Source organism: Trachemys scripta, chromosome 5 (genome assembly GCF_013100865.1).
Source record: "Trachemys scripta elegans isolate TJP31775 chromosome 5, CAS_Tse_1.0, whole genome shotgun sequence".
NCBI classification, from domain to species: Eukaryota; Metazoa; Chordata; order Testudines; family Emydidae; genus Trachemys; species Trachemys scripta.
Genome location: NC_048302.1, coordinates 16,672,216 through 16,688,385, shown reverse-complemented (window position 1 = coordinate 16,688,385; position 16,170 = coordinate 16,672,216). Strand labels below are relative to the sequence as shown.

General features: G+C 43.2%; 1 protein-coding gene across 2 annotated transcripts in view; it reads right to left on the bottom strand.

Annotated features, from left to right (window-relative positions):
- The window catches only part of STPG2 (sperm tail PG-rich repeat containing 2), a 390,487-nt gene that overhangs the window by 223,532 nt on the left and 150,785 nt on the right, over nt 1-16,170 (bottom strand). For both annotated transcript variants that reach the window (XM_034772658.1, XM_034772657.1), the window contains one exon: nt 2,625-2,790. In XM_034772658.1, the coding sequence (XP_034628549.1) occupies nt 2,625-2,790 (166 nt within the window). The remainder of the gene's footprint in view (nt 1-2,624; nt 2,791-16,170) is intronic.

The following is a 16,170-nucleotide window of genomic DNA, read 5'->3' as shown; positions in this document are numbered from 1 at the left end:
AATTACTAGCACTACCTGTTAAGGGAAAAAGCAGAACTACAAATCATTACTGTTAATCCACAAACCAAATAATGGTATTACAGGAGAAAGTAGCAACTTTTTCTACTGTTTATTTTGACCGTTTCCATTTAAAAAAGGTTAGCAGATTGAAACTTAGCAATTGAAAATCCTCTATATATATAAAATAAATAGTGTCAGTGCAAGCTCTCTCTTATTGCCCCATCATAATGCCTCAAACGGGTTCATTAATTCTCTGTCTCCAAGCAATCCTTGGCTCTCTGTTGAGACTACCACCAAAGGTTCTGTTTATTGACAATTCTGGTGATGGTTTTGTGATGTGGATTCCTGATCACTGGGAAATGCCTGGCCTTGGACAGTCAGTTCATTTCACACAGATGATCAAGCAAGCAGCAGATGAATACAACTTTCAGGTTATTACCAACGTGGGCTTGATTTGCAGAAGTAACCCGGAGGTGAAAGTCTCTATAAACTCATTATCAATCCCATTATAAACTTATGATTTAATATTGGAATTTGTATTGATACATTAATTTCAAAATTTGTCAGAACAACTTGAAAAACTCTGGAAAGAGGTTTCAAAATAATAGTTAATGTAGGCTACAAAATAAAGTGGATCCTCACGTCAGCACTATGGCTAACATTCTTGAAAGACCGGGACCTCACTGAATTTTGCCTCTAGGTTTTGTAGTTTATTGGATAGCCTGTATTTGTCTGATTTTGTTTTTTAATAAACCTTTAAGATAAACTATTTCTATCCAAGGTTATTATTCTGATATTCCAGAACAAACACAGACTTTCTGGCTGTTTACTGACACATTTCTAGGACACCTTTAAAGAATTTCTTACTATTTATTCTACTTTTCTTTCATTTTTTGAAATTGTATTTGCTACCTCAAACTTCCTTAAAAACACACAGACTCTTTGAATTATAGTTCCATTTTCTCACAGTTTGTGAGGGAAGGTATCACATGTCAAACAGAAACCTGGGGACCAGAATACAATGGCTAGCAATAGTGTGACAATTTGCCACCCCTCTAACTTAATGGCTAGGAAACTTGATTGTTTCAAGGATAAAAGGAGAGTGTACCCAGGGACAGGCTCCTCCTCCCCGACTGCCCTACTGCCCAACCAGAGAGATGTGAGGTGATAAGGTCTTGCTCCCAAATCATTTATTTAAAGCCCAGCCCAGGGTTTCTCAGGCATCTTGCACCAGTCATAAACACAATTATGATAGGATCTAGGAATAACATTTAGGAATTTAATATTAGGAATTTGTATGAATGTTTTGTCGCAACTTGCAGCCGGGGTTCAGTGTGAATATAAGGCCAAAAAGCCAGCAACCAGAAAATAAGAGACATGGGATTTCACTGGTAAATCCTAGGCCTATGGGGAAAAGTCCTGAAGTCCATGCAGACTGGGGTCCCTCTTTGGTACCTTCTGACCTTTTTGCAGGGGAAGACAAGAGGATTTAGCCAAGCAAGCTGAACCCTTGGGTTAGGCAGTGGAGAGCTACCCTGAGTTATGGGCTATATGAGAGATGCCCAGTAAACCCCACACTGAATTCACGTAAATGCCTGGTTTGGGAAGACAGGCAGATAGTGACCCTCTCCAATTCTAAAAAAGATGCAGCCTGCTGCTTAAAATCTGTCTGTCCTCATTAATTTGTGTCCCCTGATCTATGATTAATTATATAAAAGGCAAAGATGGATTTACAAGCACTTTTGCAATGATTTCTGAGACTCAAATTACAAAGATTTTTTTTTCCTGCAAGTTATTCACTGGAAGTTGAGAATATATTTCTATTTTCCTAAGGAACTTTATCTTAATGAGCAAATATGTAGCATGTGGAGTATTAAACATTCTCATACCCAATCAGTAGTAAGTCAACAGTTTGACAAGCAAATCAAACCCAATTCATATGCCGTAAACAAGGTCTATATTTTTTAATGGAAACAAACATCTTTGTGTTAACAAGGTTCAAAGTCACCATGCAGAATGAAATATAAAGTAGGCATATGGTTTGCCCACTTATCAATTTGGTTGGTTTTCTTAAAAGGTAACACTTGGCTTCCTTCCCCAAACCTGAAGAGCTCTGTGTAGCTCAAAAGCTTGTACCTTCCACCAACAGAAGTTTGTCCAGTAAAAGATATTCCCTCACTTACCTTGTCTCTCTCATATCTTGGAAAAATCATAGCTACAGCAACACCACAAACAATTTTTTCTTAAAATGCAGTGATATTGGTTATTTCATTAGTTAAACAATTTCCATTTGACCAGCAAAATTAGTCACAAGATAGCCTCAGATTAATCCCCTCAGGGATGAAGAAGTGGCTTAATTCAATAAAGTATTTTTAACAGGTGTTGATTCTTTGCTTTCTATTTTACTTACCGGTCGCTAAACTGGAGGATTGGCATTAAGGCTCAGATTTGCATCCCCTGGGACACGGGTGTCTAACTTCCCTAGGCTCCTTTGAAAATCCCAATCTAAGATCACTTGACCTAAATGACTTAACACTAACCTTTTGGAATGGTTCTCAAGAAAGAGAATAATATTTTAGTTGTTTTAGTTACAGTTTTATTAGGAAATAAAGTAATAAACTTACCTGGTACATCTTTGTCAGTATTGGGTACATTTTTTCTAGGTGTTGCACTGAGAAAAGAGGTATGCTTTCTTTTAGCCAGTGTGGTTCGGGGAGGCATATAGTGGCTTTTACTATGTGATTTCTCAAACGATTTTTGAACCTCGTAGGAGCCTGGTGGTGGAATTTCCTATAGTATTAAAGAAAATAAAAAAAGTGGAAACTGAAATAACCTAGAATTCAGTCAGTGTGGTAAGCCATTACAACACCTCTGTAACACAAATTGCAGGAGAGCACCACGTATTTAATTTAAAAAACAAACAAACATTGTTTATCTTATGTCTGCCACAGATAGATTTCAATATCATTAGAATACTAGTTTTATTGCATCACAAGACCTTTAGTTTAATAAAAGGAATAATTTATTATGGGAGGAAAGTCACAACTTTATTAATCACACAAGTACAGAACAGGTATAAAATTATTGTTATAACTATTTATTAAATCCTCCCAAATGCCTGGAAGTCTGTTAAGACACTGAGGTTCCATTACAGAGTCTGCTAGGAAACTGTGCCCAAAATCGTGACTGAAAACTGTGGGGCACTTTGAGCTCAGGAAAGGAATAGCCAATGTCCTTTCAGAACTAGAGCTAGGCGAATTCCCCTCTCCCACCAAATATTAAATTTTGTATAACTAATTAAATAGTCATTGGATCAGAAACACGGAGTTAAGTCTCCCATATTGTAGAAGAATACCCTAGGGTAATCAGGAGTGGGTCTATCTCAGTCTCTCCTGTTGAAGCTGTTCCACATTGGGCCAGAGACAGCTACTGAGAATGACGCTATCGCCTGGTGGTTAGGGCACTCATCTAGGTAGTGGGAGATTCAAGTTTATGTCTTTACACCAGTTATTAATTTTTTTATACACAGTGGAACAGCTTCCACAGGAGACACTGAGAGATACCTACACCAGGATATCCCATGTGGGAGACCCAAATTCAAATCTCTTCTCGAGATCAGGCTTGGAGAATTGAACTTGGATCACAACTAGAGTAAACAGACAGACCAAACATTAGGGGTCTGGAGCACATGACTTATGAGGAGAGGCTGAGGGAACTGGGATTGTTTAGTCTGCAGAGAGAAGAATGAGGGGGGATTTGATAGCTGCTTTCAACTACCTGAAGGGAGGTTCCAAAGAGGATGGAGCTCGGCTGTTCTCAGTGGTGGCAGATGATAGAACAAGGAGCAATGGTCTCAAGTTGCAGTGGGGGAGGTCTAGGTTGGATATTAGGAAACACTATTTCACTAGGAGGGTGGTGAAGCACTGGAATGCGTTACCTAGGGAGGTGGAGGAATCTCCTTCCTTGGCGGTTTTTAAGGCTCGGCTTGACAAAGGCCTGGCTGGGATGATTTAGTTGGGAACTGGTCCTGATTTGAGCAGGGGGTTGGACTAGATGACCTCCTGAGGTCCCTTCCAACCTTGATATTCTATGATTCTATAAGGATTCAATATGGAAATCCCGTAGTATGGGAAACAGAGTGCTCATTCATATGACCACTCCTCCTCCTGAATAGGATTGACCTGGGAGCGACTGGTAATCTATGTTCAATGGTACCTGCATCTACAGGCTTCTGGGGTGAAATCCTGGTCACATTGAAAGAGTGGGAGTTTTGCCACTGACTCTGATGGAATTAGGACTTTACCTCTGAAGTTTATATGGCTGGGGAAGCTAGAGGCACAAGCTCCTGCATTAGGTTAAAAATCTCTATTTCCCAAAAAGAACCTTTTTAATAGGCCTCAGATGAAAGTGAAACAGAAAAAATATATCATTCAGATGCAGAATTTCCTGTAAATAGATAAACAATGTTTTTCTAAGATTTCTCTGATATATCAGCAACTCTTTAGGCATTCCAAAAAAAACCCCACAAAACTTGTATCTTTGATGATTTAATGTTTCTTTTTTAAAACATATGCATGAATGTGAAGTACCTTAAAGCAAAAAGTATTATAAAACAAGAATTGCTATATTTAAGCATGTGAATTTTTCCATTATTTCAACTGAAATTGTGATTTTGCAAGATATATCATTTATTTCTGTTTGTTTCCATTTGCATCTCTCAAAACACTCTAGGCTCAGTACTGAAGTTAAAAAACACAAGCGTTAGTCAATCACACGTCAAAAGGCATTGAAAGGCAACTAGCAAATTAAATATATTTTATATATTGTAAAATTAAGTTTGTTTTTCATCTACTGGGTAATTTTCAACATCTTACAAATCAGACACGGTGACTGACAGTGCATCTTTTGCTTGGAAGTAATCAACTATGCACATTGCAGTTTTAAGAATTTAATCTTTTTTGCCTCTGGTAATTTCTTTGCTTTATGTGAATGTTCTCAAATATCACCTTCTATCTATAATTATACCTAACACAATGTGGCAGGCCAAACAAAAAATGGATCACACCCTTGGTGGGTTTTTTTTGTTTTTTGTTTTTTGTTTTGTTTTTTTTCTGGTAACAGAACTAATTTCCCATGACACTGGCTTTCTTTCCCAGTCATTTTCTTAAATTGGCTTGGCCCTCCTCAGACTAAGGCCTTGTCTACACTACGAGAGTAGTTCGATTTTACTTAAATCGAATATTTGGAATCGATATTGCAAAGTCGAACGTGTGTGTCCACACTAAGGACAGTAATTCGACTTTGTGAGTCCACACTAACGGGGAAAGCGTCGACATTGGAAGCGGTGCACTGAGGGCAGCTATCCCACAGTTCCCGGAGTCCCCGCCGCCCATTGGAATTCTGGGTGGAGCCGCAAATGCCTTCTGGGTAAAAAAAAAAGGGGCCAGGGTGCTTTTGGGTAACTGTCGTCATCCGTCCATCACTCCCGCCCTCCCTCCCTCCCTGAAAGCGCCGGCGGGAAATCATTTCGCGCACTTTTCAAGTCATTGACAGCGCGGACGCCACAGCACTGTGAGCATGGAGCCCACTGCAACCATCGCTGCAGTTGTGGCCGCTCTCAACGCCTCGCAGCTTATCATACAGGTTGCCCTGAGGCAGATGCAGAAAAGTCAGGCGAGGAGGCTACGTCAACGCGGTGATGACCTGAAGTCTGAGAGTAGCACAGACCTCTCAGAAAGCAGGGGACCCAGCGCCGAGGACATCACGGTGGCAATGGGTCATGTTGATGCTGTGAAACGGCGATTCTGGGCACGGGAAACAAGCACTGAGTGGTGGGACCGCATAGTGCTGCAGGTCTGGGATGAATCACAGTGGCTGCGAAACTTCCGCATGCGGAAGGGAACTTTCCTTGAACTTTGTGAGTTGCTGTCCCCTGCCCTGAAGCGCAATGACACCCGGATGCGACCAGCCCTGACTGTCCAGAAGCGAGTGGCCATAGCCCTCTGGAAGCTTGCAACGCCTGACAGCTACCGGTCAGTCGCGAGCCAGTTTGGGGTGGGCAAATCTACCGTGGGGGTTGTTGTGATGCAAGTAGCCAAGGCAATCGTTGATGTACTGCTGCCAAAGGTAGTGACCCTGGGAAACTTGGAGGCGATCATAGATGGCTTCGCAGCGATGGGATTCCCAAACTGCGGTGGGGCCATAGATGGAACTCACATCCCTATCCTGGCACCGGACCACCAGGCCAGCCAGTACATTAACAGAAAGGGCTACTTTTCCATGGTGCTGCAAGCACTGGTGGACCACAGGGGACGTTTTACCAACATCAATGTCGGATGGCCGGGCAAGGTTCATGACGCTCGTGTTTTCAGGAACTCTGGTCTGTTTAGACGGCTGCAGCAAGGTATTTACTTCCCGGACCACAAAATAACTGTTGGGGATGTGGAGATGCCTATAGTCATCCTCGGGGACCCAGCCTACCCGCTAATGCCCTGGCTCATGAAGCCCTATACAGGTGCCCTGGACACTGAAAAAGAACTCTTCAACTACCGGCTGAGCAAGTGCAGAATGGTGGTGGAGTGTGCTTTTGGACGTCTCAAGGGGAGATGGAGAAGCTTGCTGACTCGCTGTGATCTCAGCGAAACCAATATCCCCATTGTTATAGCAGCTTGCTGTGTGCTCCACAATCTCTGTGAGAGCAAGGGGGAGACCTTTATGGCGGGGTGGGAGGTTGAGGAAATTAGCCTGGCTGCTGATTACTCACAGCCAGACAGCCGGGCGATTAGAAGAGACCAGCGGGAAGCGCTGTGCATCCGGGAGGCTTTGAAAGCAAAGTTCCTGAGTGAGCAGGGTAACCTGTGACTTTCTAATTTTGTGTACAGAGAAGCCTTCACCCCACTTCCAACACACGTTTCAAAATAAAAATAGTTCTACTTTGTTAAAGCACACCGTTTTCTTTAATACTGTTTTCGCGGGAATTTTTTAAAACTGGGACGCAGACTGTGGTGCGGAGCGGGTGTAGTGTAGTCGCGCGAATGCAGCTTCTAAACTCAAGGACTGACAGGCTCCGCTGCGGTGGGATGGTTCTTTCAACGGAGCCTGTCACCCCTCCTGATACGGACTGTGTGTATGGGGGGTCTATGTGAGTTTGTGGCAGGGGTGGGACGGTTACAGATCCCCTGCTGTGTGGCTCTGTGATCCTGCCTAAGGACCGCCGCTTAAGATCTCTAACTGCCCTCCCCTGACACAAAGTCACAGAGCAACCCACCCCCCACCACATAACATGAAAAGAACCTCCCAGACTAACCAGGGTAAGTAGTCACTGCATCACTGCACTATGTATGTGCCCTGCTGCTGTGCCTGCCCCCTACTATGTACCCTGCCAAAGGTGACTGTCCTGTCCAATTACCAACCCCCTTTCCCCCCCCTCCTCCAAAAGAACATGATGGAAACAGTAGTTAACAGAAACATATTTTTTATTATCAACTACACATGGGACTGGGAAGTGAAACTTGGACGGGGGCTTGTGTCAGGCGGGAAGGAAAGAACTTGTCAAACTTTGGGGAATGAGAGCCTTCTGCTGCTCGAGCTCTCTGCAGGGGTGGAGTGAGAGTTAGCAGGGACTCTGCCGCCTCTCCTTCTGTGCACTTTGGGTGAAGGGAGTATGGGACTTGGTGGCGGGGGAGGGCGGTTAGAGATGGACTGCAGCGGGGCTCTGTCCTCCTGCCTCCGTTCCTGCAGAACATCCACAAGGCGCCGGAGCGTGTCCGTTTGCTCCCTCAGTAGTCCAAGCAGGGTTTGAGTCGCCTGCTGGTCTTCCTGACGCCACCTCTCCTCCCGATCCATGTTGGCTTGGTGCATTTGGGACAAGTTCTCCCGCCACTGGGTCTGCTGTGCTGCCTGGGCTCGGGAGCAGGCTATAAGCTCTGAGAACATGTCCTCCCGTGTCCTCTTCTTCTTATGCCTAATCCTCCCTAGCCTCTGGGAGTGTGATGACAGGCTAGGTTGTGAGACAGTCGCAGATGGGGCTGTGGGAATGGGAAAAAGGGAGTGAATTCCTCAGAAAGATAAATGTAGTTGTGAACAAAGAACATAGTCTTTCTCTGTGAACAGGACCATGCACAGCACCTATCACATGCGCACTCAGCACAAGGTCGAATTCTCGGCCTTCGCATTCAGTGTCTGGGGTTTTGCAGAGCACTTTTGAGAACCCTGTCAGGACAACGGAATTGCTCTTGCACGCAGACATGGTAAGCCGTAGATTCGTGGCAGCTTAAAACTTTAATATTAGCAATGGCCTCATTTCACATTGAAATCAATGTCGGTCCCTGCTGCCAGCAATCCGGCAAGCAGGAAGTCTGCTCCTGTCCCACACCCTCGCGGCTGTCCCCGGGAACGATCCCTTTCGGCTGACCCTCTCCCGCCTCCACCGCGTGGCTGCAAACCAGCGGTTACAGTTCTGTAAAGGAACGGTAAAGCAGTCCCAACACTAACATTCCCCTACCTCATTCAAAGCAGGTCATCATGAGCGACATCACCCTCATGAGGATCTCTGAGAGCGACAGACAGAGAATGCTCCGGGAAAGCCTTCAAAGACCAGGGCCGTATGCCGCCATGCTGTGCCAAGCAATGATTCCAGAGTACTTGCTAGTCTCGTGGCGCGGCAACGTGTCCTACTACGGAGGACCCAATAAGGCCGCTCTCCCCAAGAACCTAATGCAGCGGATTTCAAATTACCTGCAGGAGAGCTTCCTTGAGATGTCCCAGGAGGATTTCTGCTCCATCCCCGGACATATAGACCGCATCTTACTGTAGCTGCAGTAGCAGGGACTAAACAGTAGAGCGGCTTGGGCAGGACAATCATGCAAAACCGGACATTGCTAGATTTTTTTCAAATAGTTGCACTGCCCATGACTGAACCGTTAAGTTAATCAAACTAATCATGAGAAACCCATTTTTTAAATTGTTAATAATCATGTTCTGTTACAAATAAATGTTTAGATGTTTACAACACTTACTGGATGATCCTTCACCAGATTCTGTGTCTGGGGTAACGGCTGGGGAGGGTTGGTAGGGGATCTCTGTAAGGGTGATGAAGAGATCCTGGCTGTCGGGGAAATCAGCGTTGTGAGCGCTGTCGACTGCCTCGTCCTCCTCATCTCCTTCCTCATCTTCCCCGTCCGCTAACATGTCCGAGGATCCGGCCGTGGACACTATCCCATCCTCAGAGTCCACAGTCAGTGGTGGGGTAGTGGTGGCGGCCGCACCGAGGATGGAATGCAGTGCCTCGTAGAAACGGGATGTCTGGGGATGGGATCCGGAGCGTCCGTTTGCCTCTTTGGTCTTCTGGTAGCCTTGCCTCAGCTCCTTGATTTTCACGCGGCACTGCGTTACATCCCGGCTGTATCCTCTCTCTGCCATGTCTTTAGAGATCTTCTCATAGATCTTTGCATTCCGTCTTTTGGATCGCAGCTCGGAAAGCACGGACTCATCGCCCCACACAGCGATGAGATCCAAGACTTCCCGATCAGTCCATGCTGGGGCCCTCTTTCTATTCTGAGATTGCACTGCCATCAGTGCTGGAGAGCTCTGCATCGTTGCCAGTGCTGCTGAGCTCGCCACGATGTCCAGACAGGAAATGAGATTCAAACTGGCCAGACAGGAAAAGGAATTCAAATTCAAATTTTCCCGGGGCTTTTCCTGTGTGGCAGTTCAGAACATCCGAGCTCTTACTGCTGTCCAGAGCGTCAACAGAGTGGTGCACTGTGGGATAGCTCCTGGAGCTATTAGCGTCGATTTCCATCCACACCTAGCCTAATTCGACATGGCCATGTCGAATTTAGCGCTACTCCCCTCGTCGGGGAGGAGTACAGAAGTCGAATTAAAGAGACCTCTATGTCGAACTAAATACCTTCGCGGTGTGGACGGGTGCAGGGTTAATTCGATGTAACGGCGCTAACTTCGACATAAACGCCTAGTGTAGACCAGGCCTAAACAAAGTGTTTCTTAAATTATACACAGTTGCATATAACGGAAAAAGCAAACAAACAAGTGGGTTACTTGCCTGTTCTTCTATGAGAGATCATTGACTCTTTCAGCTTTCTCCAGTTCTTTCCCCATTCTGTGGGACAGGAATTTTTTATATACCCAGCCCCTTTTCCCAGCAGACTTTGCTAGAGTCATAGACTACAATCCCGTTTGCCACAGGAACTACAGCTCCCACTCTGCCATGCTCTCCTGGTCTAGTGAGAGAGAGGCTGTCTGGAAACACACAGCACCAGCTTAATTCCTTACCACTATGAGGTGAAGGAAGATCAAATTCACCCTGCTCACAGGCCCTAAACCATTAGTAAAGTGGGTTTCTCCATACCCCAAAGACCATTTCTTCTGCCTCACAAACCTCATCACCAGTCCCACAAGTAAGTTTTAGGAAAACTTTAAGAGGACAATACTGGCCTATCCAAAACTGTAAAGGGTAGGTACACCTGGTCACTCACACTTTCTGAGCACAGATTTTAACATTTAGCTTAATTCAGACATACAACAACTAAAGCCCCCAATTGAAGATATATCTTTAAAATATTAATTATGCAACATCAACCAAGAGAGACAGAAAGGCAGTATACACCCATGTTACTTGCATGCTGGAGGTTGATCATCTTGAGTTCATACTCATTTGAGAGTACTCACCACATGCTAAAATCATGGAATGGGGAAAAGGTGGAAATAACTGGGATGTCCCAAGCCACCCAGCATCACCACAGAACTCCAACTAAAACAAACCAATTTCTTGTCCAATCTATCACTGCAGTCACCCAGGATTATTGTTCTAGGTGACTTAATGTCCATGCAGGCAAGGGCTCTTTTAGGTTGCCTTTGGATCTCATGGCCACCATGACAACCATGAATTTATCCCTGGCTCTCATGTATACCTGGGCACACATCTGTTTTTCATTTTAAGTGGAACTGGATATTGAGTGTAATTTTTAAATACTCATTAGGATCAGATCATCACTAAATTGAGTTTGAGGTGTAATTTCATCCTTGTTTCCATCCGGATAGAGAATTTATTTCAGTAATCTAATCATGAAGACCGCAGGATCCAACTGATTTCAGATTTCTCCAGGGGAGAAGACCCTGAAGACAGCAACCCAGTCTATCGTTAGTGTGACTGTTAATCAATAATCCTTCTAAGCATCCTATTAATTGTCATCTCCTACCACCATTCATGTGTACAAAATCATCTGCAACTGACCAAACATGTGCAGCCAAGTCAAATTGATATATTTTTTAATTCAGTTCTGTAATGGTGGCAGTGCAGAGGTGAAGAAAGTTTTCTCTTCACCACAGCATTTGCAAAATTACATCCAGCAAAAAACTGTCTCAAGTGATTGGATACCCAGGTAAATCCTGCTGGTCTCTTTTCAGGGAGTCAAAATTTCTCTTCCACAAGGAATTTTCCACTTACTTCACTTACTTCTTCTAAATCAGGCACAGAAAAGATTTGAATCCACATCTCCTGCATGCCTTAGTCACCAGGCAAAACAGCCATTCTTGTTCTTACTCTCTGTGGCCCAAGGAATACAAAGTGGAACTGTATCAAGAGAAGAGATTAAGAGGAGAATAGACAATAGCCTGGTGGGCAGGGCACCCACCTGACAGGGGAGAGAGTGGAGTTCAAGACTCTGCTCTAATGAATAATTAGATATTTATACAAAGTGGGAAGCTTCAACAGGAGAGATTGAGAGCAATGCATCTGAGAATAGCCTACAGTCTGGTGCGGAAGATGATCACCTGGGTGGGGAGAGATCTGAGTTCAAGCCCCTGTTTCAGAGTGGGGATTTAAATCTGGGTGTCACCCAGCCAAGTGCCCTAACCATTGGGCTAAATGTTATTGTGAGTGGGGAGCACACATGCAAAGTTTTTTGAGCTGGCCCTGGAAAACCTTTTCCCAGCCCAAATTAATTGGTCAATTCACAATTTCAGATCAACCAAGACTGAATTTTTTGGCAAATAAACGTTTTGTCTGAAAAATGTCACTCCGGTTTAGTCATTAGATCCTTATTCAAGAAGCCATCACTGCACACCAGAAGATTTATCATCTCACTCTTTTTAATGTTCCCATTCAGGGGAATGTTAAGAATGCGGTGGGAAGGCAATTCTGGTTTTATCTGGAGTCTCACACTTGTTAGTGGAACTGACAACCCTGCCACATATAGTCAACGCTTCACACGATCTGCTGCCATTGAGGGTGTGAGGACAGAATTAAGTGTATTGCATTAGTGCACACCCAAGGGACTAAGCTTCTGAGTATGACAGCGAGTGAGACTGAGGCTACTTATGGAACCGCAGAAGCTGGAAGGGTGCAGAAGTCAAATTTGGCACTGGTGATCATGGTAGTAGATAGAAAGCAGAAAGAAAAGGAGTGTAAAAGCAGGAGAAACCAATGGAAAAATAAGAGTATTATGGGTGGAAGAAAGCTGTAAATTAAGTCACATTTCTGGTAACTCACATGCCTAGTATCCAGGGGTAGAGAGGATGGGGAAGAAAAGAGACAGGCAGCCTCTCAAGTGAACCTTAGGTGCTGTGCAGATTTTACCTTTCAGTGAGGCCAGATTCTGCCACCTTTATATGCTGAATGGCATCTTTGTGAGTAACTGCACTGATTTCAATAAAGCTACCTCTGAAGTAAGCTGCTGCTCAACAGGAGAAAGGATATCAGAATATGACACAATGTGTGCAGTGAATGAAGCAAAGGGTCTTGCTACATCCTGCTTCATTCAAGTAGGATGGAGGGAAATGTACTTGTCCTCTAGTCGGCTAAAATGCACGTGAGCAAAGATAGCCTGGATAACCCTTCTATTCCAGCAAATGCAACTCCCATGGATGGAGGAAAATAATTTCTTCTGAAAAAAGATCGTTGATGAGATCACAACTGTGATTGACATACCAAGATATCCCCTCCAGCAGCTCCACACAGCCTAAAACAGTTTTGAAGACCAAATTCTTTTCAATGACTATCTCACACACACACACACACACACACAGGCTAAAGAACCTTCAGAAGGAGATATCAATAAAAACAATATAAAAGTAACAGAGACCAAAACTGGAACTAGTTCATCCCGGGTCTCAGTGAGAATTACATAAAGATTTAATTTGGCACTCTTTCTAGAGATCTGTTTAATGAAAGGACATTTAATTTAGCTGTGCATTCAGGCACTGATGTGGAAAACTGGCTTTCTAGCAGTAATAATAAAGATCATTATTTTTCCAGTACAATACATGTTCTTGACAGTTTGCAGACCAAAGACAATAGTTCTGAATCTTTTGCATCAGTTTAAATCAGGCATAATTCCACTCAAATCAGTAGATCTATGCCACTCTAAAACCAATATAACTGAGATCAGATTCATATTTATTGTCTCTACCCCCAAGAGTTTACAATCAAAGTTAAAATATAACATGATGAAGGCTGAGAAAAACAATGGGGATAGAAGGTGCAAGTGGGAAGGAAGGAAATGGACCAAGACACCCAACATTCCCCAAATGTGAAAGCTTTAATGTTACTGAGTTTTCTTAACTTATTAACAAACCTTGACATAGATTAAAACTATTAAAAATCAAACATTTCTGCCATACTAAGGACCGTTAACTAAATAACAATATATTCAGAGATTAAGATTTACTAATAGCAAAAAATTCATTTTCACCTTCCTGATATTGTTTTCACAGAGCTCCACTGTAGAACACTATTTAGCTGTGACCTCTTTGAGAAGGTGAGCTGAACAACTCTGAGGCATTACTCTCCCAAAACAGCATCGTGCAGAGAACATGAACTGTGAAGATGTATAACAAACTCCACATAGCATCCCTATATATTTCAGATATGGGCACTTTGCAGATGGATGTCATTAAAGTTGGCAGAGGACACCAAGCCAGTCCTGCTGTGCAGACGCATGAACATTAGCCGGTTCAAAGTATTATACACTTAAGATAGCCTTTGAGACTAGGTGGTTTGACCACAGAATATTCTCCAATGTCATATATTCTGTTCAACTTTCTGAATTTCTTATTTCAGTTTAAGTTGTAGCTAATTTCTTTTTTGATATCCAGTGTGCAAACTCACTTCCCCAGAATGATTATGAGGCTAGCCTTTGGGGTGCAACAGTCAAGTGAGATTGATTAAGCTGAACTCCAATAATTTTTGTGTCAGAAATTTGGGATAAGGCCCAGTACCACCTTGCCTTTATGGAATATAATATTAAATGGTTTGGCCATCAAAAGTCTGCAACTCCAAGACCCTCTTGCCAAGGTGATGGCCACAAAAAATAAGATCTCGAATACTGAGAGCAAAATCCCAAAGCCCTACCTTGAGTTTAGTTAACTAGTGTCCAGATTCAAAAGATATTTTTAAAAGTATTTTGCTAGGGAAGACATTGGGCAGCAACTAAGTAAACCAAAGTTACCAGAGATAGCTTTGAAGACACCAGGACAGAAAAAAAAAAAGTAATATAACTGGAGCTGAATAGCAAACCAGGTCAAGACCTTACCTTGAACAGACTTTTTCAAATAGTTCCATTTGACAGATTAACGTTTCCCAGTATAAGGCTTTCTAGACATCAACAATACTATGCTTTGATCTCCTCAGGTGTGTATTAAATTCTCCTAGTCCTACTACACAGTAGCTATGTTCTCAGATTAAAGGATATCTTGATAAGCTTCGCTGACGCTTTGCTAATATAAGAGATCTTTTCGCCAGATGAGAGTGAATGGATGTTCTTTGGACAAAGCCATAAGCTCTGAGATCCAAGCCTGCCATAACCTTGCAGATGCAACTAAAATTACTCAGTCTGTCTTACACATCTTCCTCAGTACTATGGGAAAGAAAAGAAAGTGAGGAAAGACATGAAGGAGCCACTCCTTCAGTGTATAAGAAAGGCATTTGATATACATGGTGAATCTCTGCCCAGTCTTCAGCAAAATGTTACTTGTTCAAACCTGCAGAAAATAATCCATATACAAATGACACCTCCTGACCCCAGCAAATATCTGGCAAGCCACAGAGAGTGACCAACTTTTCAACTCTGTTTCTCAGCTATGGACTTACTTTTTCTTTCCTGCCAGGTGCAAAGCACATTTCTGGGAGAATAAGCATCAGTTGCCCTGATTTATAAAAGAAGATATGAGAGCCATTCTGAAGGCTCTCAGTTCTAACCAAGTTTACATGGAGTCTTCACTCCTGGGGCTTCCAAAGTTATGTGTTTAGGCCTAGCATTACCTGAGGAGCAGGATGAGAGAAGACCATCTCTTCAAGACATTCTCTGGCAGTGTCCACCAAATTAGAGTTTTTGGCCTTCTGAGATGGAAACATTAAGTTAAAGCTGTAAACATTTGGTTTGTATACTAAAATCAATCGCCCTTGCAAAAATCACACTGTCATTTTGTAAATGAAATGACAGAGATGTTGGTTGACATCAGGCCTAATCCTCATGAATAAAATATTACCTCCGCTCCCCTTTGCTAAGTCCATTGCTTGGATGAAATTTCAGAACCAGTGCTCTGGTCGGGATACCAAAGCTCTTGTGGAATCTAGGGTGCCCACTGTGAATAGTAGAACACACATTGGGACCAAGATTTATTTTAATTTACCCTCAAACAGAGATCTGCAGAGGGATTAAATAGCCCAGAGAATGTTAAGCAACCCCTGTAACCTTTGGCTCGTGTGAGCCAGTCATTAAGATACAGGTTCACCTGTAAGACTTGATGATATAGATGAGCTGCATCCACTTTCAAAGTGTTTGATGAATATTCTAGGAACTGCCCACTAACCCAAAGAGCAATAGCTTAAACTGTTAGTGGTCACCGACCATGAGCCAGAGATACTTACTATGCTTTGTCTTATGGAGATGTGCAAATGATCATCTCAAAGGTTGAGGGCCTTGAACACTCCTGAGATTCTAAAGCATGAGTTATACTTTTCAGTTAAACCATCAAAATTTTCTTTTCTTTTAGATATTTGTCAATTTTCAGTTCCAGAGAAGGGCATAGATCATAGCTGTAGGAATGAGTAAATGTGAGGGATAAAACTCTTTCCACTTGCTAAGCTCTGATACCAGTTCTATGACTCTATTATCAGCAGTACCAATACCTCTTCTGACAGCAGTTTCT